Source organism: Cadophora gregata (assembly GCF_030347475.1).
Source record: "Cadophora gregata isolate MNR1 chromosome Unknown scaffold_1, whole genome shotgun sequence".
In the NCBI taxonomy this organism is placed as follows: domain Eukaryota; kingdom Fungi; phylum Ascomycota; class Leotiomycetes; order Helotiales; family Ploettnerulaceae; genus Cadophora; species Cadophora gregata.
In genome coordinates, this window is record NW_026695924.1 from 337,788 (window position 1) to 363,707 (window position 25,920).

Sequence of the window (25,920 nt, forward strand, 5' to 3'; positions counted from 1 at the left end):
TCGGCGTGATCTAATGCGATATCATCACTTTTCGGATGGTTCAAAAATCCTGAACATAGAGTTTGGTTCCTATTAGTGACATGCGCCTAGTGTCACGGCAACACTTGCACGGATCGCCATGATCGTTTCATCGCGACACAACAGCTCAGGGCCATCCATACCTGCTCTGATGGAACATAGATATACAGCTAAAAAAGATTGTTAGCCATACTGCTGATGAACACGACGAACTTCTGAAGTTCACACGGCACTCGAAGATGGACTGCTTTGGGATAGTCTTTGCTGAGCTGCAGCCGCTTTTGGTACAGATGTTGAAATCGACGGCTTTTCTCGTCCTTCAAGCCCCGTTTACTTGTCTCAAGGTATCAAACTTCTTTTCAAAAAATTCCAATGATTCGTACTTGAATTTGATCATCTTTCTGCAGGGCCTCAACAACGTAATGGCACCAGCGGTCTTTCCAATTGCCATCACCTCAATGTCGCTTTCGACCGAATTCCTCGGAAACGTCACCAGCACCAACACAGAAGACATTCGCGACCTCGGCTTCTCAGGAACCGTTGGGAGCGTCAACATCAACACGTACGGCGATACACTGATCTGCGGTGATGGCTCCGCTCATGACCGTTATTACCAAACTCCTCCCTGTCTTCTGCTCCATGCAAACTCGGCAGCTTATGCTAGGTCAGACCCGCGCTATATCACGGATTTCAATCTTGATAGAAATGGTAACGCCCAGATATTTTGTGGTTACTTCGATGATGAGACGCCGGAGTCCAGTTACGGAATGGGACTCACGAATGTGATCGCACTGCCCGGCTCGTCCACGAAGGGAATCTTGTATTTCTTGAAGAATTTCCGGCCGAATGGGAAGGATATGATTGTTGGAGCTGGTGTTGCTGTTGTTGATGTCTCAGGATCATATCCCACTTGCCGGCGTACTTCAAAGTAGGTAGTCATCTGAACAAGTAGTTGAGAATATGAGGCGCCACAAACAGAGCTGAACATGATTGTAGAAACATGTGGAATGCAAGTGAGCCTCAATATGGGGACCACGGGCAGCTCCTTGCACTGGACGGATGGGTATACGTACGGAGGTATACGGAGGAACTAATACAGCGAAGTATTACGATGGTGTTTATGTGATGCGAGTTCCACATGCGTCTCAGCCAGATTTAGATTGTTATGAGTACTGGAATGGCACTCACTTTACCAAAGATCGAGTCTACGATCCCACGGAGCAGCAAGCTATTCTCGGCCCTGGATCTACGCAAGGAATTGTAAGTACCAAGTCTCACCCTTGGGTCGGAACTCAAGAAGTTTAACACTACTTCCAGGTCACTTGGAACTCATATCTCGGCACATATCTCTATATCTACACCTGTTAGTCTCAAACCCTGCCTTCAGTGCCAGTATATTAAGTCCACACAGACTTAGCCGACCTTCGTGGAAGGACAGCATACAGACCAGAAGGACCATTCGGTGATTATTTCACAGTCTTCACTGCGACTGATTTTGCGTTTGTTTACAGCCCATCCCAACAAACGCATTATGATTCATCGGGGATGACGCTGGTCCTTTCTCATACTGGCTATCCAAATATCATCCAAGCAATCAAGGTGGTTAGTTGAGTCGAGTGTTCTTTTATTTGGGGATGACGCTGAAATACTTCTAGACTTTCGCATGATTGAGATAGAAGAGCTACAGTAATAATGCCTTCTACTATGTGCAGCTTACTGAAGACGGTGGACATAGACAGATGTTGACTCCTAACCGAAATTTACCCCACTCTACAAAGGTGGGGTGAGGGGTGTAACCAAACCGCCCAGTGATGGATTAGAAGAGAAAGGAAGCACGCAAGATATGCGAATCTGGCGAAAGATTGAGTAAACAGGTATGGTAGGACATCTAAAGCGGTCAGCAGCTTCTGAAGCCCTCGGACTCGACCAGCATGGCACAAATTATTGCAATGAGCAATTAATTTCATTCAATATCCACAAACACTTGCTCAGTTTTCAAAGACTCAAATCATTCTCATAACAGCTGAAGTCATACAGCATAGTAATCGCTTCAGTCATGGCACCTTCTGCAACGAATCAACATACATACCAAGCTCATGACCGGCCCTTGATCAAGCCATGGAGCCGACCAGCACCAACAACAGAGAATCTGGAGTGGGCACCACTAGTTAAAATCGACTTATTCCGCTTTGACGAACCCAGGGGCAAACAAGCAAGAACTCGCAAGGCAGCTGTACGATGCCGTTACCAAAGTCGGATTTTGGGTCGTCGTAAACATCGGAATTGATGATGCTCGTGTACTGAGGCAGTTCAGCATTGGCAATACCTTCTTCAAGGAACCGCTTGAAGAGAAGCGTACTGTTCCATATAAGTTTGCGGAAGGAGAGTATTTCGGTTATCGCGAGAACTCGAGATGGGTTGGTCATACGGGAGTGAAGGAGAATATTGAGATGGTGACTCCTCAACCCTTTGTTAATGCGAGAGTGAAGTCTAGCTTACGCTGAATAGTTAATCATCCCAAAAGCAATACCCGAGCTTGCAAACGAACCAAAACACAAGATCGTAAAAGATCATTATGACGAAATTCCCAGCTTCTATCGCGAGGTCTGGGAGAAGGGAGTCCGCAAGCTGTTCGTTCTGATCTCAATCATTCTCGAACTACCTGAGAACTATCTCGTCGACGCCCATGCCTACGATGAGTTGTCAGATGACCATCTGCGATACATGATATACAATGTCCGAACTCAGAAAGAATGGGATCTTGCTCAGGCTTACTCCAAAGGAGGTCACACCGATTTTGGAAGTTTGACTTTACCTTTCTCGCAGCATGTTGCGGGCTTACAGATTCGGACGCCGGAAGGAGAGTGGAAGTATGTGAAACATGTTGATGGGGGCATTACTTGTAATGCAGCGGACACTCTGTCGTTCTTGACGAAAGGTGTGATTTCTCTTGAAGCGAAGCAACGAGATGATCGGTCACTGATTTATGACATGTAGGGTTCGTCAAGTCCACGATCCATCGTGTTGTCACGCCGCCGTCTGATCAAATCAACATTCCGCGTCTGGGCCTGCTTTACTTCAGTCGGCCAGGTGAAAACATACCGATGAAAGCCGTACCATCACCACTACTTTATCCTCTTGGTCTTCTTACTGCTGAAGATAAAGATCCTAATCAGCCGGTAGTGACGAGTACGGAGTATGTGAGAGCAAGAGTGAAGGATGTCCATCATAAGACGGTCATTGATAAGCGAGAAGGCACTTCTTTCGAGTTCAAGGGCCTGAAGGTTGCGAATCATTATGATTAGGCACTGTAGCTGTGAAAATCGATGTCAGCACATCGAATTGGATCCATACTTCAGTGCCTGATGGCGTATGTACAATAGTTCAGCTTCTTCATCATCTGGAATACTACTTGAGATGGAAAGTTCTGTAAGACAAGGACAATATTTTCTATCATTTAATAAACAGACATCTCCTGTCATAAACATTCGGCCCGACCAGTATTTGAAATTCAGGTTCCCGAGCTCCGGATCTTCATGTTGAGCGAGATCTGCAGCTTTTACAGCTCCCTAAACTCATTGGACCCCTTTTTCCCCATGGTGAGGTGCGGGGTTTGGCAAAGCTTGTGGCGGGCACCAATGGAAGGTCTTGCGGAACCAGAAACTACAGTGGCAATTTCAAGACCATCCGAACACTGTTCGGATGGACCTGACACAACTGGTTAGCGAAGACCATGACGACAATGGCACTCTTTCGGCCTTGTAGGCTAGTTCTGTAGATGGGACGGCAATCAGGAAATCGATCAGCAGTTGGACGGCATCATCGGTCGATGATTGATATTTAAACAATGCCACAAGAATTTTTCTTTGTCCACAATGTTAAGCAAGTCTTGATATTTGCAAAATCTCTCACGATGTCTCCGACACGCAATATGAAACTTCTGTCCGCTTTACTGCTGGGTGGTAGCGAGATTATTGCTGCGCAGATTACCAACTTCAATGCTACGACCAATGGCACCTATCCCGTATATTCCTCAGATTCAGTTCCTCAAGTGACAAAAGACTCGACAGAAAATGAGGCAAACTACACAGCTCCTTACTTCCCTCTACTCGGCTTCAAGGAATACGAGCAGAACCCCATCCTCGCTCCGAACCCAGCAAATAATTGGGAATCAGCCTATCTGTACAATCCCTCCGCAATTGTCATAGACGATAAAATCTGGCTACTGTATCGGGCTCAGAACTCGTCCAAAACATCGACGATTGGTCTGGCTTGGTCCAACGACGGGTACAATTTCACGAGGTATAACAAGCCTGTCGTCACGCCAACTGAACCTTATGAGATTCCCGGCGGTTGTGAAGATCCTCGTGTCATCAGAGTCAATGGCACATTCTACATGACGTACACTGGATATGATGGGACGACTGCCCGGCTGTGTTTGGCTACCTCGACAGATCTCGTGGATTGGACCAAATATGGCCCCATCTTGCCGAATGTCACGGACGTGCTGTGGAACTGGCAGGATCCGTTGAATTCCTGGGTTCCGCGACAGGGGTGGAGCAAGAGCGGTGCGATTCTGAATGAGAGACAGCCGGATGGGACGTATCATATGCATTTCGGGGATTCGTTCCTGTATTTTGCGAACTCGACAGACCTGATTCATTGGAATGTGACATATAACCAGCCGGTTTGGGCGCCGAAGTTGAATGTTTGGGAGCAAGCGCTGATGGAATCTGCTGCACCACCAGTCAAGACGAGAGATGGGAAGTGGTTGAAGTTATATAATGGTGTGGCGACTGGGCAGGGAGGATATAAGGCAACGCAGTATAGCACGGGGGAGATGTTGATTGATCCGGTGAACAATCCGTTTGGGCCGCCGCTGGCGAGGTTGGAGACTCCGTTGCTGCAGCCGACGAATGTGAGGGAGATTAGTGGACAGGTGGATAACGTGGTGTTTAGCGAGGGGTTGGTGCAATTTAGAGGAAAGTGGTTTTTGTACTTTGGGGAGGGTGATGCGTTTTTGGGTGTGGCCACTACTCCAGTACAGCCGTAACGATGTTCGGAAGGTGTGACTTAGACGAGTGTTGAAATACATTTGAGTGATGTCCTCGTGCCGCGGTGTGTTCCTTCTGGCACTGTGACTGGCGTTCAATGAACGATACGTGCTCCTGGTAGAGTTGTTGAAGAATATCTAAATAAAAGCATATGCCGGTACCACAGTTATCCCATATATATGAGCTTTGAGACGAATCAATTCTTGAGCTTAGCGACAAGAATGTCAATGAGACTGTTTTTGAATGGCTCATGAGCGCTCAGAGCTCCGTGCTCGAACTGGTATCTTGCAGCATACCTCATCGAAAACGAGATCCAAGAGATCGTCCAGAAATAACCAATGCACTTCAGCAAAGCTACAGCACCCATCAGCAGCTGTTGGGCATATCTGTCCTTGTCAACTTACTACTACTCTTGATCCCCTTCTGCCTTCCCAAATCTACAATATAGTCCTCCAATCTGACAATAGGAGCTTGCATGATGAAATACGTAAACATACCATGCGAGCTGGGCGTCCAAGGACAATTGAGCGCGCCAGACCAATGGACGAATCCTGACATGGTGAAGGAGCTCAAGAGGCTGACGGTACGCTTCGCCCCTCTAGAAGTGACTCCAAGCCATCTCTGAGCATATGGTGTGAGTATGCCAAGTGGTCTTCGAAGAAGTTGATGCCAGACTCGACCCCATGCTCGACTCACCAGATAGCCATCCGAGATGTCTCCGAAAAGAGGAGGCCAGTCTTCGGGTGTTTGGAATCTGGTAGCAACGGTGAGGAGTGCGCCGATTTGGTAGGGGAGGTTGATGAAGCAGAATGCTTCGAGTTGGTGGAGCCAAGTGAGGATTACTTGGTTGATGATGGGCTCATCGAAGAAAGATCCGCGGTTGGTGGATTGAATGTAGGAGAATTGTCCCATGGCATGTTTGCAGATGTCCCAGGCGAGATATGAGCCGAAAATACGAAGTAGTGTACGGAATAGGAAGTATCTGGAATTATTAGTGAATTTGGCTTTGAATGTAGCTTGGAGCATACATGGTAGATTGTGGTTGCCGCCCAGGGATTCCTCCCACTTCCCAATTCCATCCGATACCTCTCAGGGTAAAGAGCCATAGCTCAGCACTATCCTTGAATTTCGTCCAGATTGACTTTTTCCCGTCAATGGCTGCAACATACTGCAATTCTTGGGTGCTTCCAATCTTCTTGATTGAAGCGTTTCGATTCTTGACCTTGTAAACCTCTCCATCCCTTTTTAGGATCCCAAAGTCAATGAATTTGAGCACGAAGCCGAATATGAATGAAGCTCGACTGAAGTCTTTGACATTGTCACCTGTTGAAAACACCCGAATTTGACTGGCAAGGAGACTGAGAGCGGGAACTGCGAGTGCAACGCGTGTTTTTCGCGGCAGCATCGTTGAGCCGATACAGGCTGACAATGTCAACGGGAGAAACCATGGTCTTGGTGACACAACGCGATCTGGTGATGGATACCATTGCTTGGGGTCGAACAAAATGTCCATGATAGCTGTATGCAAGAGTTGTGTTGCTTAATTACTTGTAAAAATATCATAGAAAGAGAAAATGAAAGAAGGAACGAGATTGAAAGGTAAGGAGGGCAGGAGAGGTTCAAGCCCTTGAGGACGATCATATCCAAAGATGGTACCTCATCAGCCTCTGATCTGCATATGCTACAGCGACTACGCGAAGAGATAGGCAAGGAAGGTTTGCGAGTTTCATTAATTGGTCTCAGGAACATGCCTGACAATAGTACAATGTTCGCAGCTCATAACTTTTCGGGCTGTGAGCCTGTGACAGATCTAAGAAGAGCAAAACCAGTGGAGTATAAGTTCGGAAAACTTTGAAGGACAAAACCGTTTGACCTGAGCCTGAGAGATATACAAGAGTACAAAAGGACTACCGTATATAATATTGGCCATTTGTGAGAAAAGAGTATGTTCCGAATGTTTATCGGAGACCTGGCGAGGAGATGGTGAGAGTGGAAGCAAGAACTGCCATTTTGGTGTTAATCGCCGACCGTAATCGTGAACATCCATCAGCCGCAGAGCCTCGCGTCTCGAACTTCAACAACGCGACAATTGAAGTTATTCTCACCACAACCCTCGAACCCTCCTCTCTTCCCCATCGCCAGCTGCAAAGATGGCATCTCAACCCCTCAACTCTTCAATGCAACCCACAGATGTCTACGGTGGAGGTAATTGGCCCCATCCACCCCTCCAGACAGCTCTAACATCCACCTACAGATGAAGTATCCGCAATCATTCTCGACCCAGGCTACTCCAGCGTTCGCGCCGGCTTCGCAGGAGAAGACTCGCCGAAATCCTTCCTCAATTCACATTACGGCGTGCTAGACAGCGGCAAGTTCGTTTTCGGCGACGATGCGATCCACAACCCGCTCAGCCATCTCGAGATCCGGAACCCGATGTCGAAGGAGGGCATAGTGGAGGATTGGGACACGGCTACACAATTATGGGAATATGCGATTACATCACGACTCACGAGCTTCAAGCAGGCGGATCCACGGACGAATGGCCTGAATGATGATGTTAAGGATATGGATGTGCAGATGGAGGGGGTTGAAGATAACGAGAAACCGCTGGAAGAGCATCCGCTGCTGATGACCGAGACGGCATGGAATACAGTGAAGAATCGCGAGAAGGCTATTGAGATTGCGATGGAGAGCTGGGGATGTCCTGCGTTCTGGCTAGCGAGGAACAGTGTCATGGCTGCGTTTGGAGGGGGAAAGGCAACCGCGCTGGTTATTGACGTCGGTGCTTCGACGGCGTCTGTTCTCGGTATACATGATGGACTCATCTTGAAGAAATCCGTGCAGCGATCGCATCTCGGCGGAAATTGGCTCTCTTCACAACTTCGCGCTATGTTCAACAGCCAGGATCCAAAGATTGAGCTGGTACCGCATTTCATGGTCTCCTCCAAGACGGCAGTTGATGCAGGTGCGCCAGCCCAGGCTGTATTCCGCAAATACGATAAGACGGCTACAGACAGCTTCCGAGCATTGGAAGAAGAGCGTGTTCTTACCGAGTTCAAGGAGTCAGTTGTGCAGACATGGTCTGGCCCCGGCAGGTTGAACATGCAGAATCAGACTGGAGGTAGCAATCTCGACTTCGCCCGCTCACAACCAGGTCGCGTATTCGAGATGCCAGATGGTTACAACCAGATGTGGGGTGTAGAGCGCTTCCAAGTCGCAGAGGGACTATGGGACGCCAAAGCCGCTCTTTCTGTCCCTGGTGAGGCGGCTGTTACCCAGTCACAGACTATTATTGATATGATCAAGGCGAGCATTGGTGCTGTGGATGTTGATCTCAGAGGGCATCTTCTTGCGAACATCATTGTCACTGGAGGCACGACGCTGATCAACGGGTTTGGAGATCGTCTGAACAATGAACTGATGAACGCGTACCCTGGTACGAGGATCAAGGTCCAAGCTGCTGGATTAACTACGGAGAGACGCTTTGGTAGCTGGATTGGAGGAAGTATCTTGGGCAGCTTGGGGACGTTCCATCAGATGTGGATTTCTAAAGCAGAGTACGCTGAGTTTGGTTCAAGCGTCGTAGAAAAGAGGTGTAAGTGAGTACTGGTTGATGAAGATGTTGGAAAAAGCACTTGTTAGGGAAGGATCAAAACTTGCGAGGGCTTAGTCTGCTTGCTAGGTTGGTATTGAAATGATGGAATGGGGTTGGGTGGGTGGAGTGGCTGGCGTAGGGCGTTGAACTTGCTAGACTGATATACCATCTGGCTCTGTAGACAAGAAAAGTAAAATGAAATGGAATGAAATGCATTTGAGTCTTACTTCCGTATCTCTAGCAGATATCTTCCTTCCTAGCTCTTTCCATCATCGGAATCGTCCCTTCCTCTCACTCACCACCCCCTCCACCTCGGCCAAACATCCACAATCTCATCCCCGCCATCAACAACTAGATACCAGCCAAACCCCGCGCCAGTAATACAAGCATGATTCGGCCAGATCCTGATCTTCTGTCCTACGTGTAACATTTCTTCTTCGGGGATCTTGCTTTCCTTTTCTGTTGTGCTGGTTTCGGTTGTGCTGGTTTCGGTTGTGCTGGTTTCGGTTGTGCTGGTTTCGGTTGTGCTGCTTTCGGTTGAGTTGTTTGGGTTTGAGGAAGGGGAAGTCCAGACGAGAATTCCGTGTTCTTGACTGATTCGTCCGACCGTCCAGCCGGTGTGAAGTTCGGGACTGGTTAGGGGTGTGTGTCTGTAGGAGGGAGGAGACATTAGTTGGGTTTGGGGCAGGGGGTCGAGGGAACGAGTTGAGGTGAGGTGAGGCTAGGTGGGTTGGAGGTTGGAGGTTGAAAGATGCGGAATAGAGAAACAGAAAAGGGAATACATACACGCCTTCCCTCCCCCACCCACTCACAATCCCAAACCCCCCATACGCTTTACACGGCTCCCTCGCCAACGCAATAATCCCCGCATTGATCAGCACCTCCGGCGTTCCATTCTTGCCTCTCCCAGGATAAATCGAAGCCACTTCCGCTACGACGGTAAATGCTAGGTCGTTCCAGGTGAGCATCGCGTGTGGACCGGTTGTGGGAAGAGCGTGGGTGGCGAGCTGTTGGATGTCGAGCGTGGGGTAGACGCCGGCGTGGATTTCGATGGTGAGACCGCTGGATCGGATGAGGGAGATGGTGGCGCGCAGGGCGGAGATGGCTTCTTGGCTTGGGGTGGAGGGAAGGGGGGAGGATGGGGATCTGGAATCTGGTGGCGGGTGCGTGAGGAGGAGGTTGCGGATTGAGGTTGTGGTTGGGGTGGCGCCGACGGCTGGAGGAACTCGTCAGTAGGGTTTGGGATTGGGGCAAACTACCCTGACATGGGCTCTTTGTGAGAAAGCAGTGTTGTGATGAATGTGATACCAGGAGATGGGGCCAATATTTCTGGTTTTGACTTACATAGCACAAGTGGATGGGAAGGAGACACGGTCCGTAATTCTATAGCTGTTACGAGCAGAGCCTCAAATTCTTGACGTAGGAAGTCAAGAGCATCGGATTCGCCTGACGAGGAGTAAGATTGACCTGCGTGAGAGTAGAGACCTAGGAGGTTGAGAGTGCCGGCTTTCTCAAGTTCTAGGAGGGAGGCGATGAGCGTAGTGCAAGCGGTTGTTTGGGGAGCAACGCCGGCGCGGTGACCGCCCATGCTGAAAGGTTCGTTAGTAGATGTTTATTCAACCAGAGACTGAGGTGGAGAGTTGGCAAAGTAATGAATGGAGGTCAAAGGGTTATAAGCTATGAATTGAGTTGGACATAAGTGAGTAAACAGGCTAGTATGCAAGCGGACTCTTTCAAGACAGTGAGAGGCAGGAGAAAGCAGGGACGCGGCACCGGAATGAAACAGGAAATGAAGCTTGAATAAGCTTATGGTAAAGGTTAATACAACATACTCGATCTTTAGGAATACAGATGGAGCATTTCCGCTGAGCTCATGGAGTGCAGTAACATTTGGCAATTGATCTGGATGATCAACCATCAAAGATAGACCCCTCGGTCCAAGGGCTTCGGAAATGAGAGCAAGACGCTCAACTGCTGATGGAGTGATCGGAAAGGAGTACAGAAGCTATGATGGTTAGCTGGTCTCCTACAAACAAAAGTGGGGGATGGAACTCACATCGACAGCTCGGCCAGATGATTTGTATTCTTGGAGAAGGGGAACTATGTGCTCTGCCTCTACGAGGGTTGATACTATGATGTTTGCTGGACCAGGACCTTCTCCTACTTGAAGCCTTGTAAGTTCGGTTGTCTGTGAGCGTCAGCTTGAATCTCGTCATAGGGACATTGAATAGAGCGCTTGCGATTGATTGAAAAGGTGAATATTAGGAGACAATTCATTTTCCAGGCTAAGAGAATGCAGAAGTTTCCATACTTTGTGTGTCTTGATGTGAGCTCTCCAGCTAAAGTCCAAGGATTCAACAGCCTCCAACATCCGATTACAGTTATTCTTAACCTTCCCTAAATCAAGCACAGCAGCAGGAACGGCTACATCTTTGATAGACTTTCCTACAAACTGTTTCCTCAGATCTTCTTTGATTGAAAGAGGGTATAAGGAGGTGGTAGCCATGACATGGGAATCTCCGGAGGGGTCGGGAGGAGGATGATAATGGAAGGACTTTAAAGAGGGGAGTTTTGGGTGCATTTGGAATATGTGAATGAGAAAAGTGGGGTGATTTGGATGATCAACGCCCGCCCAGTTGGTAAAGTGAGAATCTGATACTGTCACCTAAATATTGAAGATGGGAGTTATGGGCCTTGTTTCTCGTGGGCCAGGATCAGCAGAAGCTAAATCAGACGATGCTGTACAACACGGCGGTAAGCTCGGGTTCGATACATCTTCGCAGGTTCACGTAACCCGTTGATAATTCTCAGGTAGCAAAGCCTAGTAAGACAGAAAACCCGTAATTGCAACAAATCAAGCAAGACCAATAGTTTGAGAAGTTTTACCTAAATCTGGAAGCTGAAGTTGAAAGTTGACGTCGGCGACTGAGATCGACGCGTCACGTGATCATTAGGGATCACCAAGCATCATATGCGCGCCAAGCATATCAGCCTCGCCGCGACCAACCTAGAATCTCCTCCCCGCCTACAATTTACTTCAGCCTCTTCAACCACGCTCCTTTGGCCCCCCATACAACTCCCTCCCACAACTTCGACGCCACGGTCAACGAGAGCTTGACTTGCGCACCGCAGTGACCCTCCCTCATCGACCTTTACAAGAACAACCCTCTGCGAACTCCTTACCCAACCTGAACAGACACGACATCTGCGAGCTCTCCGCTACAGGTTAGCAAGAGCGCGCAATGGCGGAACCAGATTTCTCGTCCTTTATGGACACGGACTGGGAGAAGCAAGAAGAAGAAGACTCACGCAACTTGAACGCCCTTCTTGCTGCCCAATCGAGTACCAATCAAGATGAAGAAACCCAAGGTCTCTTCGACATGAACCGTCCTCTCGACCTGGGTGACAAGGCCGACGACGCAGAAGATTTCGAGGATATCAGCGATGACGATCTGCCAGAGGAGGAGGATGTTAGTGGGGAGAAGATGGACGACGCGCCTGGACTGACAGATGACGCCACGGGCAACGATGAGTACGATGACGATGATCTGTTCGGCGAGAGTGGGCGCGCTTCTTCACCTTTCGAATTCGAGGAGCCAGATACACAGCCTACAATTGCTTCAGAACCGCGTATCAATGTCGGACTCACTCTACCTTCTATCGCGCCTGAACCTGAGTTTGTCGACCTCCGCGCCCTTAACTTTCCAGACCAGTTCGCCGCAGATGAGGAGGATGGCATGCCTAAGGGTGAAGCTGAGATCGAAGCATACCTTACTGAGAACTGGCCAGAATACGAGAAGGATGCTGTTCTAGACTTCAACAAGCTGTTCCCTCCACACCCATCGCATTTCGTTGCGCGAGCACCGGAGAAGCCACCCAAGCCACTACATCCGACCAAGGTCAGCTTGAACATCGCCCCTGACCAGGAGAAGCTCTTCCGTACCGCCGGCCCAGCCCAGAGCGACAAATACACTCGCATTGCAGAAGATGAGGCAAAGGGACTTGTCTCAATTGTGGAAGACTCAGATGAAGAAGAGGACAGTGACGATGAGTTCGATTATTCTCCTATTACCGATAGAGTTGGAGGCAAGAGTATTCTTGACCTTGACATCATCTGTGCCGACTTTGACGTCGTTGATGCTCCGGCTTTGGTTCCTGCCCCAGTTGAGGAAGAGGAACCTCAGGACGAGTGGGAGAGAGAGTTCTTGGGTCCTGCAACGAAGCGCAACGCCGAGTACGAATTTGTATTCAAGCCACGTTTCCCAATGCCAAACTTCGATAACTTCGAGCGAATGACTGCCCAGGTAGCCAAGCGCGTTGTTTTAGATCTTAACGACCCCCATCTCCTCGTTGAGATCTCGGAGGTCGACCGTTCGGCCAAGCGTAGATGCCTTGGTCTGGGTAAGAGAGCTCCGAAGGATATCAAAGCTTCCCTCAACCAGCGATTCAACATCTCGAATGACGACGAATACTCTCATCTAAAGAACAATCATGGCAAGGTCAGAGCTACAGTCGGTAACATCACTGTTGAGCATTCTCTTCCCGCTCAGAAGTTGGCATGGCCCTATTACCACGTCAAGCTCAATGACCACCAGGCTCGGACATACCACCGACCTCAGCTGCAGCTTGGCAAATTCCTTCATCAAAATATTCACTTCTCTAAGCCTGGTATGAGAAAGAAGAGAGAAATGAGAACCCTGACAACCGAACAAGCCTTCAAGGAAACCAAGGATCTCTCCCTGTCCGATTACTACGCGACTGCTACTCTAATTGAGTACTGTGAAGAGTACCCTACCGTTCTCTCCAACTTCGGCATGGGAAATCGTATCATCAATTATTATCGACGCAAGGATGCTGATGATCAGAAGGAGCCTGCTAAGTTTGATGATCGCGTCGGTGATACCACCATCCTCCTCCCAGAAGACAAATCTCCATTCTCGATCTTCGGAACTGTCGACCCTGGCGAGACTGTTCGTACTATCCACAATGCCATGTATAGAGCCCCCATCTTCAAGCACAACCCAAAGAGCACCGACTTCTTAGTTGTTAGATCGAGCACTGGCGTCAACGGCTCTTCCTGGCATATTCGTAACATTGACAACCTTTTCGTGGCTGGTCAACAACTGCCCGCGATGGAGATTCCTGGTCCTCATGCCAGACGAGTCACTAATGCTGGAAAGAACAGAATGAAGATGGTTGCTTTCCGTAAGATGCGCCACAATCCGCGTCAGGAAGTTTCTCTCAGAGAGATCACGGAGCACATTGCAGATTCTACAGAGTCGCAGAACAGACAAAAGGTCAAAGACTTCCTAATCTATGATAAGGTCGGTAAGGTGTACAACGTCAAGCCCACCGAAGGTCCACTGGATGAGTCTTTTGTCCGCACACTGGTCAAGCCTGAAGAGGTTTGTGCCCTGGATGCCATGCAAGTCGGAGCATGCCATCTTGTCGATGCCGGTTATACTCTCGATAAGGAAGATGTGGAAGATGCTGGAGAGATTCGAAACCAGAGTCTAGAGCAGAAGCTCGCACCTTGGAACACCACTAAAGCCTTTTGCGATGCCGCACAAGAGAAGGCGATGTTGGAGCTACATGGTGCAGGAGATCCTACTGGCTGTGGGCTTGGAATCAGCATGATTAAGACTTCCATGAAGGGTGGTTACCTCGAGGGTATCAAGGAGGGCGAACTGTCAACTGCAGCTGCCAGAGTTGCTCTTGATCCAAAGGCGAATAACGGCCACGGATACAATGTGAAGGTCCAACAAGATCTATATGGTGGTGGCATCCAGCGAATTTGGAATGGTCAGAAGAACACTTTATCAGATCAGGCTGAGAAGGATGAGATGGAGGTGGATGAAGATGCTCCTGAGGAAGAAGCATCGATTGCAGCCAAGACACCTCGATCTATGGCCACACCTGCATTTGATGATGACGAAAGCACTTACAGCGAGGACACTCTAGAGAGAGTTCTGAGAATCACCCGATCGACCAAGAATCAATATGGACAGCTGGAGGAAGTCACGGAGGTCATCCGCGATCAGAAAGTTATTAACATGTACCTGAAGCGCCGCACTGAAATTGAGATGGCAGATGTTGAGTAGGTCCACAATCCCCAGTAACACTGCATAATCATGCTAACTTTGTTAGCCTTTTGAAGTGGGAGCCCACAGGTGACCCTGAGGCTGATCGGATTATGGCCGCAAGGCAAGTACTTTCTCACTTCATTCCTTTCTCCTCTTCCCCTTCTGTTTTCAGGAGCCAGTGCTAATAGACAGCAGAGCTCAAGCAGAATTGAAGCGTCTGAACGTCAACAGAGATCGCCGTAAGCATCGCTGGGGCGCCAAGGGAAACTTGGACGGAGTCAAAGGTGGTATCGCCAAGGGACCAAAGTCGAAGACCAAGGGCTCGAAATCAGCGTCTGCGGGCATGCTATCGCCTTCCTCTACTCCCGCTCCTTCCATTGAAAAGCCTGCTGGAACAACCAGAAAATGCGCCAACTGTGGTCAAGCTGGACATATCAAGACCAACAAGAAGTAAAGTTTACTTTGAAATCCTGCATGATGTGCTCTTGCTAATTCGCTTAGGCTTTGCCCAATGCTTAACGGTACAATGAAGCCAGGTGACAACCCAACCAACAATACCGGTTTTGGTAATGGAGGCTTTGGCAGTGGTGGCTTCGGAAATGGCGGCTTTGGCGATGGTGGCTTTGGTGATGGCGGATCCAGTGCTCCCCAAGCATCGTTTGCCTAAAGCCTCCACCAAAGCCCAGGCCACGAAGTGCTGCACCCCTCTTTCTTACACCACACAGCGACGTGTTACGACTACTATCCTACGACTCCTTTCCCGCTTCTTTCCACAATAGGACCTTCGTTCTCATGCACTGCATGAGATCATACATCAGCCAATCAAGCGAACACACTTTCCAAGACTTGATCATACACAACTTCCCTTCTTGTAAACATGTTTCACATCACACTCTGGACTGCAACGCCTTTCAATCAACAAACTTCCGACCGACTCAAATTCGAGCGATACACTTCCGAGCGAGCATTCCCGGCGTTGGAGGATCATTTTCCGCATTTTCTGTATCCCATCGCATCTGTCGGCGTTGGGGTTGCTGGCCATCACAGCAGGCGTTCTGCTTTGAGAGGCACAGCGAGTGTACACTCTGTATGATATGTATTGGCGTTTTGAGGCCAGATTCGATTAACATCTGGCCTTTTTTTTTAAAAAAAAAAAATGGGGCTGGGTTTCTTGAATGATGACGATGATGCGATCCGAGCATCGTGCATTAATTTTACCGTCCTTAGATGCGGACGAGGCGCTGTAGGGCTTTAATTTCACTGAGAAGACTGCAGAGGAGAGTGTTAAAGCACTCAGATGGTTGGATAAATTGTCGATGCAGCACGTTCATAATTTGGTTGATGGTTTGATCCGTCCAATAAGGATCGGAGCATCCCTTCTCTCCACACAGCACATCGATAACCACCTTGGTTTGGCTGGTTCCGTCCTAAACGACTGGAGCGCCATTCCCTCCTCTCATCACCAAACTGGTTTCGATAGTCAGGTTCAGCTTGATCCGTCTTCACGACAGGAGCGCTGACCCTTCGATCCAAACGCCAACTCAAACACCTGGTTCAGTTGATCCGTCCCGTTCGGACTGGAGCACTGTCCTTCTGTTCAGTTCATACGCCACCTCAGCAAACCCTCGCAGCTGATCCGTCCTACAGTACTGGAGCGCTGTCACTTGATGCTATGGTATGGCTATGCATGACGAATCGATTTCCTCTTTCCTCTTAGCTTCTTCGTACTTGGCGATGATGAAGGGGGTCACCGCATGTACTGTCATTGAGACAAGACAGGTTAATGAATGAAAAATCATAAACTCATCGCCTTCCATGTAATTTGATTTGTGTTACTGTGATTGTGATTATGATTTGGTGTTGTGCGGAGTAAGAGTACATCATGTTTGCACTACATATCACTAAATCCTCTCCGTAAGGTAAAAGTTTTCTTGATCTGTCCAGTACTGTTCTAATGTTGGTTGCTTAGGAGCGCAGAAGCTAGACAGCCTGCTGCAGCACAGCGATCTGACCTTTCTGGCTCTCGAGCGCGAAACATGACATTGTGTACCTTTGAACAAATGCTCCATTGCTAAAAGTTCACGAGCTGACCAATCTCCAGATCCCCATCGATCAATACATTAGGAGATAAACAGCGAATCTCATTAGCTCATTGCGGCGCGCATCGGAACAGCTGCCTAAGCGAGTGTTGACAGCTGCAAAATCTAGCTTGGTCAGTATGCAGCATGCATGCATACGGCGGGAACATCCCTGAGTGGTAATTATGCACCGGAGCGCATATGGATGGCCCATCATCCAATTACAAGTAGTAATTTGCGATTGAATGATCGCGGCCTGGTCTTTAATGTGCATTCAATTCATATATTGTATTTATTCGGCCTCGTGCATGCATGGATTTGTGGGTTCCCTATCGACCACTGTCAGCCAGTCGAACCCGAGTACTGATAACAGCATGTCACATTGCCTTACTTGAACAGCTTCTGCACCTCGCTGCCTCTCGCCTTACACTTTGTTAGATTTCCAACCTGAGCAAGGTCCAGTCCCAGCACCATGGACCTGGAATCGAATGTTTATTTCCTGGCTTTGCCAGCACTCGTTGTATATCTGTGTGCCGTCATATTGGGAAGACTCTTCTTTCATCCTTTATCAAAGATTCCCGGACCCAAGCTTGCCTCCATCACGCGCTCATATATATTTTATTACAACGCTACAGGCGGCAGCAGGTTCTATCTTCAAGTCGAGAAGCTTCACGAGAAATATGGTACTTAGATCACAACTCCTCTGAGATCCTTAGAAGAATTATCTGACTGTATCCTAGGACCTATCATCCGCATAGCCCCCTACGAAATCCACCTCAGCGACCCAGAAAACCACGAGAAAATCTACCGCGCCGGATCAAAATATACCAAAGAACCCACCTTCTACGCCGCCTTCGGCTGCGAAACAGCCGCCTTCAGCACCCCCAGCAACTCACTCCACCGCACCCGCCGCGCAGCACTCAACCCGCTCTTCTCCCGGAAACGGGTCCTCGATCTCGAAGACGTCGTTCAATCCAAAGTCGCAAAGCTCGATCAGCGACTCCGTGATGCTGCGTCGACGGGAGAGGAGGTCGATCTGCATTATGGACTTCGAGCTATCTCTGTGGATACGATTACGGATTATGGGTTTGGGAAGTCGTATGATTTGTTGGAGAGGGAGGATTTGGGGAGGGGTTTCTTTGAGATGATGAGAAAGCTGGGGCCGGCGATTTGGTTTTTTCAGCAGTGGCCGTTTTTGCAGCCTGTTGCGTTGGGGATTCCGGAGTGGTTGGCGAGGAGAGTGAGCTCGAATTTGGGGACTACTATGCAGTTACAAAGTGTAAGAGTTCATTTCTTTGCTCATTTCTAGTGGCCTTTCTGGCCTTGTAGAGGTACTGACTTTGAAAGGAATGCCGTGATAACATTGTTGTGATTAAAAAGGCCATGGAAGCGGGAGTCAAGGATGAATCTCGGACGACGATCTTTCATCAACTTCTCGATCCGAATGCGACGGAAGGCCATGTCGTACCTTCTGTTGATAACCTGACAGATGAAGGGTTTGTGATATTGGGCGCTGCTTCCGACACTACTGGAAATGCAATGACCGTCGCCATGCATGGAGTCGTCAGAAACCCAGCTATTTACGCCAAACTGACTGCGGAGCTTAATGAGGCGTTTCCTGACCCGACTGTGACGTTGGACTTTATCACACTGGAGAAACTTCCCTATTTGGTGAGGACTGGAGCTCATGTACGTTTCTGGTGGATGCTAACCTGGGTAGACTGCCGTGATCAAAGAAGGACTTAGGTTTGCTCATTTGCCCTGCTGGTACTTTCAGCAGCTAAATTCTCTAGACTATCATATGGTGTCATCGGTAGACTTCCCAGAGTGGTAAACGAACCTGGTGTTTCATTCCACGGCTTCGATATCCCACCATGTGTAAGTCACACCACCACCTCTCACATATCACAGCTTCAGCAAGCATCTAACACAACAACAGACCATCGTCGGAATGAGCGCATATATGATGCATCGTAACCCTGAGCACTTCCCCAACCCAGATACCTTCGATCCTGAACGATGGACCGAGCCCGGGGCCGCGAGGAGACTCGACAAATATCTGGTGCCCTTCTCTAAAGGACAGAGACAGTGCATTGGGATGCCGTGAGCCTTTCCATTTTCACTCTGCATCTTATTCACGACTCAATGAGATGGAATGATTTTAAAGTATCAATACTGACTGGCGACTTAGACTTGCATATTGTGAGATATATGTCACGCTAGGGACACTGCTTCGTCGGCATCAAAACCTGAAAGCAATGCCTATGTCTGAGGAAGACTTGGTGTACCAGGTTTATTTCGCCGCATATCCTCCTATTGATGCAAAGAAGTTTCGTGTTACGGTTTAGGGTGGGGTGCAGTGTCAGGAGAGTAGGGTTTGGCGGGGTGGTTTCGGGTGACGGAGCTAGTGGTGGGGGCTGGTTAAGCGAGTAAACAAAGGACAGGCGGCATTAAACAAAGAGAAAACTGGGTCTTCATCTGGCATAAGTTGATGCACAGGAAAGTATGTCCCAGACGTGACTGCTTCAAAAAAGAAATTTATGCCTAGAAGAAAATCCATTGCTTTTGTTACTTTCGCAAGTTACCACGCTCGAAGATTCTTACGAATCATCAAGTCCATTTAGATCAACCCAATCTGCTTCATCCTCATAATCCCTTGGATGTGCCATAAATTTTCAGGTTCGTCTGAACCAAGAACCCTCCTCGGATCACAACGACCAAGCAGCAATACCCCTCCCAGGCCCCATCTATGACTCCTGCTCGGACAGATACTGAGATACATCAAGCTACCATCCTCGTTGCATCTAATCAAAGTTCCCAATAACTCTAGCGTGAAGTTCTCTCCTACAGATACAGGTCTCCGAATGGGACACGTGACGTCGTTACATGGCATGGAGTTTTCCTCGCTCGGAGCGAGGAATATCTTCTCAGTATGCTGCGCGCCACAAGTGGAGACACCGCGCGTGAACCCCGTCTGGCGAGCGAGGTAGAGAACTTGAGTTCAATATTTTCCAATCCGGGATTCAAGGGATTACTCGCAATTTCAGTCTGGAAAATGTGCTTGTAGGCGGCAATTTTCCCGGTTGTGGCTGACAGTCCGATCTGGATTCTCACACCAGGGAGCCAGAATCCGAGATAGCGTGGTTTCTTCTGATATATTACGTCTTCGAGATGTTGGCTAAATGCGACTAGGCGTGTTATAGAGTGAGTGCGAGCTTGGCTGGGGCTGGGGCTGAGGGTTTCGATGACTATGTTGAGGATTTCTTTGGAGGAGGGGGCAATTGGTCTTGATGTAGCGAGCCATTTGCATGATGCGGGTGAGGAGGTCAGAGTCCGTGTGATATGTGTTTCGCGTGAGGTCTCCGAAGGAAATGGCGAAGTGGTGGACACCGCTGATGTCGAAGCGTGAGGTGGTATCGAAAAGTGTGGTTCTATAGAGGTTCAATCCATGGGTAGTATCGAGATCCATGAGTAGGATTGAGCGCTCAACATCAATTCGTTTCGGGGGTAATGGGTTGAAGACCTTCCAAGCTGCAACGAGATTTGTTTGGCGTTGGAGCCTTGTAGTTCTGGCTGTAAGTATGTATTCAGAGGGCTTGTGTTTCTGCTGAAAGTCATAGCCGGGCAACCATTTTCGATTGCAATATATCATTGAAGTGTTGAGAGGCGCTCTTGTGAAGGACAGTAAAGCCGAATATTGACTGACCTACAAGCAAACCTCCACAACACGGGGTTCCAGACGAGCAGCCTCCCAGATTAGAAGATTGAGCTCAGTTGCAAGCTGACTGAACGCGTGGAAAGTCCTTGGAGGTATTGAGAAGTTGATGGAGGTATTCTCATCTGGCCAGGGGATGACGACAGCTTGAGCGGAGCTGTTGAAATCTTACTCTCCGGAAGGGAAAGTCGGATGCTTAACTATGCGCCAATGATCTCTTTGAGAATCAGTACATGAAACAAGCTTGAACCCGATCGATGGTATTGGGAGAGTACGTACCGGCGGAAAATACCTGAAGAGAACGGTCATTGGGTTTAGAAGCCAGAAGTCCTTCCATATTGTGGGATGGGGGGCCTTCTGCCTGTTATCTGCGCGAGTTAGACATGGAATCAAGAGCCACACTATTTTTTCATGTAAAATACGTACCTTGAATTGCCAGGGGAGAGGCAATGCTCAGCCCTTTGGGCTTATTCTTTTCCTGGTTGTGTATAGAACAGGCATCCGAGGCCGCTGCACTGGTGACTGCTGACTGTTGTTGAAGTCGGGCAGAGTAAGCGATCTGCTCCCAACTTAATTTCTTGTCCTGAATTGGAAGACTATCGGGAGTGGCTTGTCTTAAGTGAGCGGGGTTGTGGGTAGAGGTAGTTGCATACTGCTGGCGGTTCTTCTCAAAGCATCGAGGCACAATCAGCAGCACCTTGAATCGCGACACTCCTACCTATTTTTCCATCTTCGCTGCTCTCCAATCTCTCAAAATCGAAGATGCTCTTCACCAAATCCCGAAGACTATGGACATTAGCGCAGAAGCAGAAGACGTTCATTCAACTCGAAATATCCCAAATTATCCTCGAAGTTCTGCATCTCATCTTCGATGCCACTCTTAAAAGTAGTAGATATACGTACAGACCAGGGAACATGTCGCATATTCTTGCTGCACTAGTAGTAGCATTTACGTATACATATGTCGTATACTTCAGAAAGAACATTGATGATGCTGAAGATGATGAGGAGGAAGGGATTCTCGGAATGAATATGAGACGAACTTACCGGAAAAAGGAAGTATATTGTTGGAGGAGATTTGAAATATGTATTAATGTGGATATCACAGGGACGGGATTAACTCGATTTTTGGAAGTATTGGAACTGTGTTTCTTTGTTTGACACGGCTTTCATTTTCTGCTTGTGGAAGGTCGGGGCGCTGGGAAGACAATGGTATTGAGTGGCCGTCCTTCTTTATCAAGTATGGAACCTCAAGGTTAGCTTTCAACGGCATTTCAAGAATGGATGCAGCTTGTAGCTGTAGCTTTGCCTTCAAACTAAATTTGTAGAGCACCCATTGGCCATGTTCGATCGCGACCCCAGGACATAATCGATATCTTGCGTCAAAATATCCAAGATTAAGCTGCTCACGCCCACTTGCCCAAAACACTCATAAGTATCAACCCAGCAACAAGACTGACCCCCCCAACAAGCGCCTTCACCCACCCCGCCCTCGCCATATCACCCCCCATCCAATCATGCGCCAACATCTCCACCAGCCCAACCCATAACAGAATACCCGCACTCAACGCATCCAACGTACCAATCGCCACGATCGTCGCAGGATCATTGCCATTGAAGTGCTGCAAGACGCCTACACCGATGGCCATCCCGATGGGAGTGATGAGCGTGAAAATACCCGCCATGAGGACCTTGGTTAGGAACGATGTTGAGGATTTGAGGGCGGCGATTCGGGTTCCGAGTGCGAGGCCTTCGAACATTTGGTGGAAGAGGATGACGATGAAGAGGGTGGTGTAGTAGGAGTTGGGTGTTACGTTGAGGGTTATGCCGATTACTGGATTTTGTTAGAGAGGTACGACTGGGTGGGATGAAATGGAAAGAGACAGGGTGCATACGGATAGAGTGGAACACAATGCCTGACTCCATGACTGCAACGCTGAAATGGCTGTCTGGATGCATGTTGTTGGAGTGTGCATGTCCAAGCGCGGCGATATATGTATCTGGAGCGATGGGAGCGGCATGTGTGCTTCCTTTCGGAGAGGTCTCGGATAACTGCTCCGAATCTACAGGAGTGATAGCACCTGCGTTTCTTCTTGCCACAAGTCGATTACCGATGTATTCAACAAGGAAAGAAAGCATCACTCCTGCCATTGCAATGGCTGTGGTGGTCCCTTCGTACATGAGAGGTCCGAGACATTCGTTCGCGAATTGCATTTCAGCATGGGAGAGGAGCTTTGGTTTATTAGTGGACGTATCAGGATCAGGGAATGGCCATTTACATGAACAAATGCTGTCGAGATGATGATGCCAGTGCCGAATTGCTTGAGGATGGTGAATAGAATGCTGTTGAGTGTCATTTTACTGAATCGTTCGATGATCATCGGCGCAAAGACAGCTACTATCAATCAGCAAGACCATTCTACCTACGCGACTACCGAGGACATACCGAAACCGCTTGTTACAAGAATAACAAAGATAAGCCCAATTCTCAGTCCTGTATTGTAATCTCGATCGACACGTTCGCAGGTAGCTGGAGAGGAGGATCCTCCAGTACAGTGCCTGAAAATACATAAGCTGGAGATATCAGAAGTGAGAGGAATAGGACTTACTCAACGGTTCCGTGAAAGTGGCAATTCCCTTTCGAAGTCTCGCCCTCAGCCTCAGCGTCATGGTCGTGATCTCCCTCCCCGTGGCCAGCCTCATCTGTATGTTCTGAGCCCTCGAGGGCGATGGAGACTTCTGATCCATCTGATGCTATACAGTATCTTGAATCGGTCAGCATCGCGAGACTTTCAAGCTAAACACCTCAGCGAGTGATTTTGGGAGTACCTACATTGAGCCACCTCCATGGCCGTGACAGTCGCTGTACGATTCTGGGAGGGGAGTAATGGCTGGAGTCTCGAGGACCTCATATTCAGTTCCACTCGCTTGACAGTACCTGGATTAGGGTGAGTATTGCGCTCGATCTGGTTGATATTTACAGTAAACTTACTGTGCGCCACCATCGTGAGTATGGCATGCTGTTACTGATGCTGGAATTGCAACAGACGTTTGGCTCGCATCTGCAGAGGCTGGCGCTGTAGTCACAGGCGCAGTAGTGGCAGTAGCTGTTGTTCCCGTTCGTGTGAAGGGTACTTCAGATCCGTTCGGGAGGTAACAGTATCTATGATCGTCATTAGAAACGACCACGCGAGCCAGCGAATTAACTTACTCCTGTCCATCATGGCTATGACAACCTGACAAAGTGAAAGTAGTCTGTGCCACCGCGCACGTGGCCAATCCAGCAAATACAAAGATATTTCGTAAAGTCATGATCGTGAAGTTTGGCTGCGTCAAAATGCGATGAAGGATGATGGCGGTGGTGGCTTGGTCGACAGCAACCTCGGATACCTTATACCCCCGAGCAAACAAACCCACATCCTGCACGAAAGAGATCATAAGCAAAAGGAACTAATCCCATCCCATCATTGGCCCCTCCCGGCGTAAATCTCACATCCACGTTCTCTGGGCATATGCTCGCCAAGCGAGCGGGTTTTTTGACCGCTGAGCTTTTCAACTCGCCCGCCCACAACCCTGATAGATGAACCCTCCACCAAAACATCACAGATCGTAATTCAATTGGCTGCCAAGCGACACCTTCGGCCGTTCCCTGCTCTAGTGGAGTTGAAGAAGAGGCAATTGTCCGCCAAGCGCCAAGCGCCGAGACAATTCAAATGCTTGAGTAGCCATCAAGGTGTCGGCATGCCAGCTCCCTTGTCCGATGGCATCAACCTTCCTCGGGGAAGTAACGTGTGGGAAGCACAGAAAGGAAATCTTTGGAGACGATCGAGACGATGACAGCTGCTGAGAGGGTGGTATCCCACCTTCGATAGATTCTAGCTTTGTCTTGGCTGCCGGCTTGTCGACCAATTTCTTGAAGACTTTTCTGTGATGCAGCGCTCCAAGCTTTTGGAAGACGTACAGAAGGAACTATCTTTTACCAATACCTTGATTCTGGGATAGATCTCCGAGAAAAAGATGCCATCAAGGTTGTAGATATTGCTGAATGATCTGACAGATTCTTTTCTGGCTGCTTGGCTGCAATGTTGTAAGTGGATACTTTGTACTATGTCACGGAAGCACCGACTGAGAAGGCTGGGAAGTGGATGATCGTTCAGGTACTGAACCAGAGGGGTCTTTCTCGGTGTATCTCACAACGAATATATAAGGCTCGCTGGTACCCGTGGGTTGATCCTCATCCTCGTCATCAGCCAGTTCATTCTCCATTGACTTTGAAGCCGCAAGAACGAATCTCTCACCATGTTGTTTACTCAAGTCCTCCTTCTCAGTGGTCTTTCATTGACTACTGCCATTCCCACCTTTACTTCTGAGCAGAGTGTCGAGAAGAGAGACACAGCTTGGACATGGAACGAGGGAGCATCGCCCGACTACACCATCCATGTTTCTTGCAATGCCACCGAGCGAGCCCAACTACAGCGTGCCTTGAACGAGAGCACCACTTTGGCCCAACATGCAAAGGACCACATTATGCGCTTCGGTAACTCATCAGAGACCTACGTCAAGTATTTCGGAAACTCCAGTACCACTGCTGAGCCTGCTGGATGGTTCGATAAGCTCATCAGTGGAGACAAGAGCGGAATCGTATTCCGTTGCGATGATATTGACCACAAGTGCTGGCAAGACGGTATGCAAATTGCTCATGGTTGCCTGATCAAAATGCTGACTTTCACAGGATGGGCCGGACATTGGAGAGGAGAGATCTCGCCAGACCAGACTGTCATTTGCCCACTGTCCTTCGAAGCAAGATGGTCGTTGGAGGCAATGTGCGGACATGGATATACTGTGGCAGAGCATAAGGATTCCCTCTACTTTGGAGCAGACTTGTTGCACCGCCTTTACCATACTTCGAAGATTGCCGAAGGTGTTGTTGATCACTACGCCGATAGTAAGCTTCCCCAATTTACTGTCAAAAGTAACATACTGACCAGATCCACAGCTCAAGAAGAGATCCTCCAACTGGCGATCGACCACCCCGAGGAGGCTGTTCGAAACAGTGCAACACTCCGCCATTTTGCAGTTGAGGTGTACGCCTATGATATCGCGGTTCCTGGACAAGGTTGTGCTGGCAGTGTTCCTGCGTCGTCAGCTACATCTGCAAGTGAAGCTCCAGCAGCCTCAGCAACATCATCTGTCGAGAGTGTACCTGCAACTTCAGAGACACCAGCCGCAAGCACAGCTGAAGCTCCTCCAGCTAGCACTGTAAGCAGTGCCGCTGCCGAGTGCCACACCCATGCCGACGGAGTTGTACACTGCGCGTGATGGGAATAATGAGAAGATGGGGAGGGGGATCAGAAACGATGAATGATTTCATGACAAA

At 48.9% G+C, this 25,920-nt stretch overlaps 10 protein-coding genes across 10 annotated transcripts; 7 read left to right on the forward strand and 3 right to left on the reverse strand.

Annotated features, from left to right (window-relative positions):
• Window positions 1-257: 257 nt before the first annotated feature.
• Window positions 258-950, forward strand: ONS95_000086 (uncharacterized protein; the record flags this gene model as incomplete). Its single annotated transcript, XM_058493224.1, has 1 exon — window positions 258-950. One exon carries the CDS (start codon window positions 258-260, stop codon window positions 948-950), a length of 693 nt encoding a protein of 230 aa, XP_058363424.1.
• Window positions 951-1,077: 127 nt separating this feature from the next.
• Window positions 1,078-1,685, forward strand: ONS95_000087 (uncharacterized protein; the record flags this gene model as incomplete). Its single annotated transcript, XM_058493225.1, has 4 exons — window positions 1,078-1,278; window positions 1,336-1,381; window positions 1,430-1,620; window positions 1,674-1,685. The coding sequence occupies 4 exons, from the start codon at window positions 1,078-1,080 to the stop codon at window positions 1,683-1,685; spliced, it is 450 nt and encodes a 149-aa protein (XP_058363425.1).
• A 389-nt stretch (window positions 1,686-2,074) lies between these two features.
• ONS95_000088 (uncharacterized protein) lies at window positions 2,075-3,323 on the forward strand (the record flags this gene model as incomplete). Its single annotated transcript, XM_058493226.1, has 4 exons — window positions 2,075-2,185; window positions 2,232-2,471; window positions 2,527-2,956; window positions 3,016-3,323. The coding sequence occupies 4 exons, from the start codon at window positions 2,075-2,077 to the stop codon at window positions 3,321-3,323; spliced, it is 1,089 nt and encodes a 362-aa protein (XP_058363426.1).
• Window positions 3,324-5,268: 1,945 nt separating this feature from the next.
• ONS95_000089 (uncharacterized protein) lies at window positions 5,269-6,585 on the reverse strand (the record flags this gene model as incomplete). Its single annotated transcript, XM_058493227.1, has 3 exons — window positions 5,269-5,426; window positions 5,570-6,054; window positions 6,101-6,585. The coding sequence occupies 3 exons, from the start codon at window positions 6,583-6,585 to the stop codon at window positions 5,269-5,271; spliced, it is 1,128 nt and encodes a 375-aa protein (XP_058363427.1).
• A 575-nt stretch (window positions 6,586-7,160) lies between these two features.
• ARP4 (NuA4 histone acetyltransferase subunit) lies at window positions 7,161-8,675 on the forward strand (the record flags this gene model as incomplete). The annotated part of the gene is made up of 2 exons (XM_058493228.1): window positions 7,161-7,277; window positions 7,327-8,675. The coding sequence occupies exons 1-2, from the start codon at window positions 7,223-7,225 to the stop codon at window positions 8,673-8,675; spliced, it is 1,404 nt and encodes a 467-aa protein (XP_058363428.1). The 5' UTR covers window positions 7,161-7,222.
• ONS95_000091 (uncharacterized protein) lies at window positions 7,161-11,543 on the reverse strand. The gene is made up of 6 exons (XM_058493229.1): window positions 10,979-11,543; window positions 10,724-10,855; window positions 10,500-10,672; window positions 10,012-10,256; window positions 9,454-9,883; window positions 7,161-9,317 (listed from the first exon to the last, which is right to left on the reverse strand). Exons 1-6 carry the CDS (start codon window positions 11,246-11,248, stop codon window positions 8,963-8,965), a joined length of 1,605 nt encoding a protein of 534 aa, XP_058363429.1. The 5' UTR covers window positions 11,249-11,543; the 3' UTR covers window positions 7,161-8,962.
• A 366-nt stretch (window positions 11,544-11,909) lies between these two features.
• ONS95_000092 (uncharacterized protein) lies at window positions 11,910-15,417 on the forward strand (the record flags this gene model as incomplete). The annotated part of the gene is made up of 4 exons (XM_058493230.1): window positions 11,910-14,764; window positions 14,815-14,871; window positions 14,946-15,200; window positions 15,252-15,417. The coding sequence occupies 4 exons, from the start codon at window positions 11,910-11,912 to the stop codon at window positions 15,415-15,417; spliced, it is 3,333 nt and encodes a 1,110-aa protein (XP_058363430.1).
• Window positions 15,418-17,300: 1,883 nt separating this feature from the next.
• On the forward strand, window positions 17,301-19,176 carry ONS95_000093 (uncharacterized protein; the record flags this gene model as incomplete). Its single annotated transcript, XM_058493231.1, has 7 exons — window positions 17,301-17,511; window positions 17,569-18,107; window positions 18,176-18,499; window positions 18,549-18,574; window positions 18,622-18,706; window positions 18,768-18,931; window positions 19,020-19,176. 7 exons carry the CDS (start codon window positions 17,301-17,303, stop codon window positions 19,174-19,176), a joined length of 1,506 nt encoding a protein of 501 aa, XP_058363431.1.
• Window positions 19,177-21,673: 2,497 nt separating this feature from the next.
• On the reverse strand, window positions 21,674-24,897 carry ONS95_000094 (uncharacterized protein). The gene is made up of 9 exons (XM_058493232.1): window positions 24,842-24,897; window positions 23,755-24,776; window positions 23,536-23,706; window positions 23,377-23,481; window positions 23,153-23,308; window positions 22,990-23,102; window positions 22,823-22,938; window positions 22,439-22,775; window positions 21,674-22,377 (listed from the first exon to the last, which is right to left on the reverse strand). The coding sequence occupies exons 2-9, from the start codon at window positions 23,979-23,981 to the stop codon at window positions 21,950-21,952; spliced, it is 1,653 nt and encodes a 550-aa protein (XP_058363432.1). The 5' UTR covers window positions 23,982-24,776; window positions 24,842-24,897; the 3' UTR covers window positions 21,674-21,949.
• Window positions 24,843-25,862, forward strand: ONS95_000095 (uncharacterized protein; the record flags this gene model as incomplete). Its single annotated transcript, XM_058493233.1, has 3 exons — window positions 24,843-25,227; window positions 25,276-25,488; window positions 25,540-25,862. 3 exons carry the CDS (start codon window positions 24,843-24,845, stop codon window positions 25,860-25,862), a joined length of 921 nt encoding a protein of 306 aa, XP_058363433.1.
• Between the last annotated feature and the right edge of the window lie 58 nt (window positions 25,863-25,920).

Bases quoted from the DNA above. Each gene is read 5' to 3' on its own strand.
- ONS95_000094 (XM_058493232.1), bottom strand. From the start codon at position 23,981: ATGATCTCTTTCGTGCAGGATGTGGGTTTGTTTGCTCGGGGGTATAAG. The intron at 23,707-23,754 runs GTAAGTTAATTC...TGACGATCATAG, and splicing joins CATAGCCATGATGGACAGGA to ATACTGTTACCTCCCGAACG. The intron at 23,482-23,535 runs GTAAGTTTACTG...ACCCTAATCCAG, and splicing joins ACTCACGATGGTGGCGCACA to GTACTGTCAAGCGAGTGGAA.
- ONS95_000091 (XM_058493229.1), bottom strand. From the start codon at position 11,248: ATGCACCCAAAACTCCCCTCTTTAAAGTCCTTCCATTATCATCCTCCT. The intron at 9,884-10,011 runs GTAAGTCAAAAC...GAGTTCCTCCAG, and splicing joins TTCCCATCCACTTGTGCTAT to CCGTCGGCGCCACCCCAACC. The intron at 9,318-9,453 runs GTATGTATTCCC...TCCCTCCTACAG, and splicing joins GGGTGGGGGAGGGAAGGCGT to ACACACACCCCTAACCAGTC.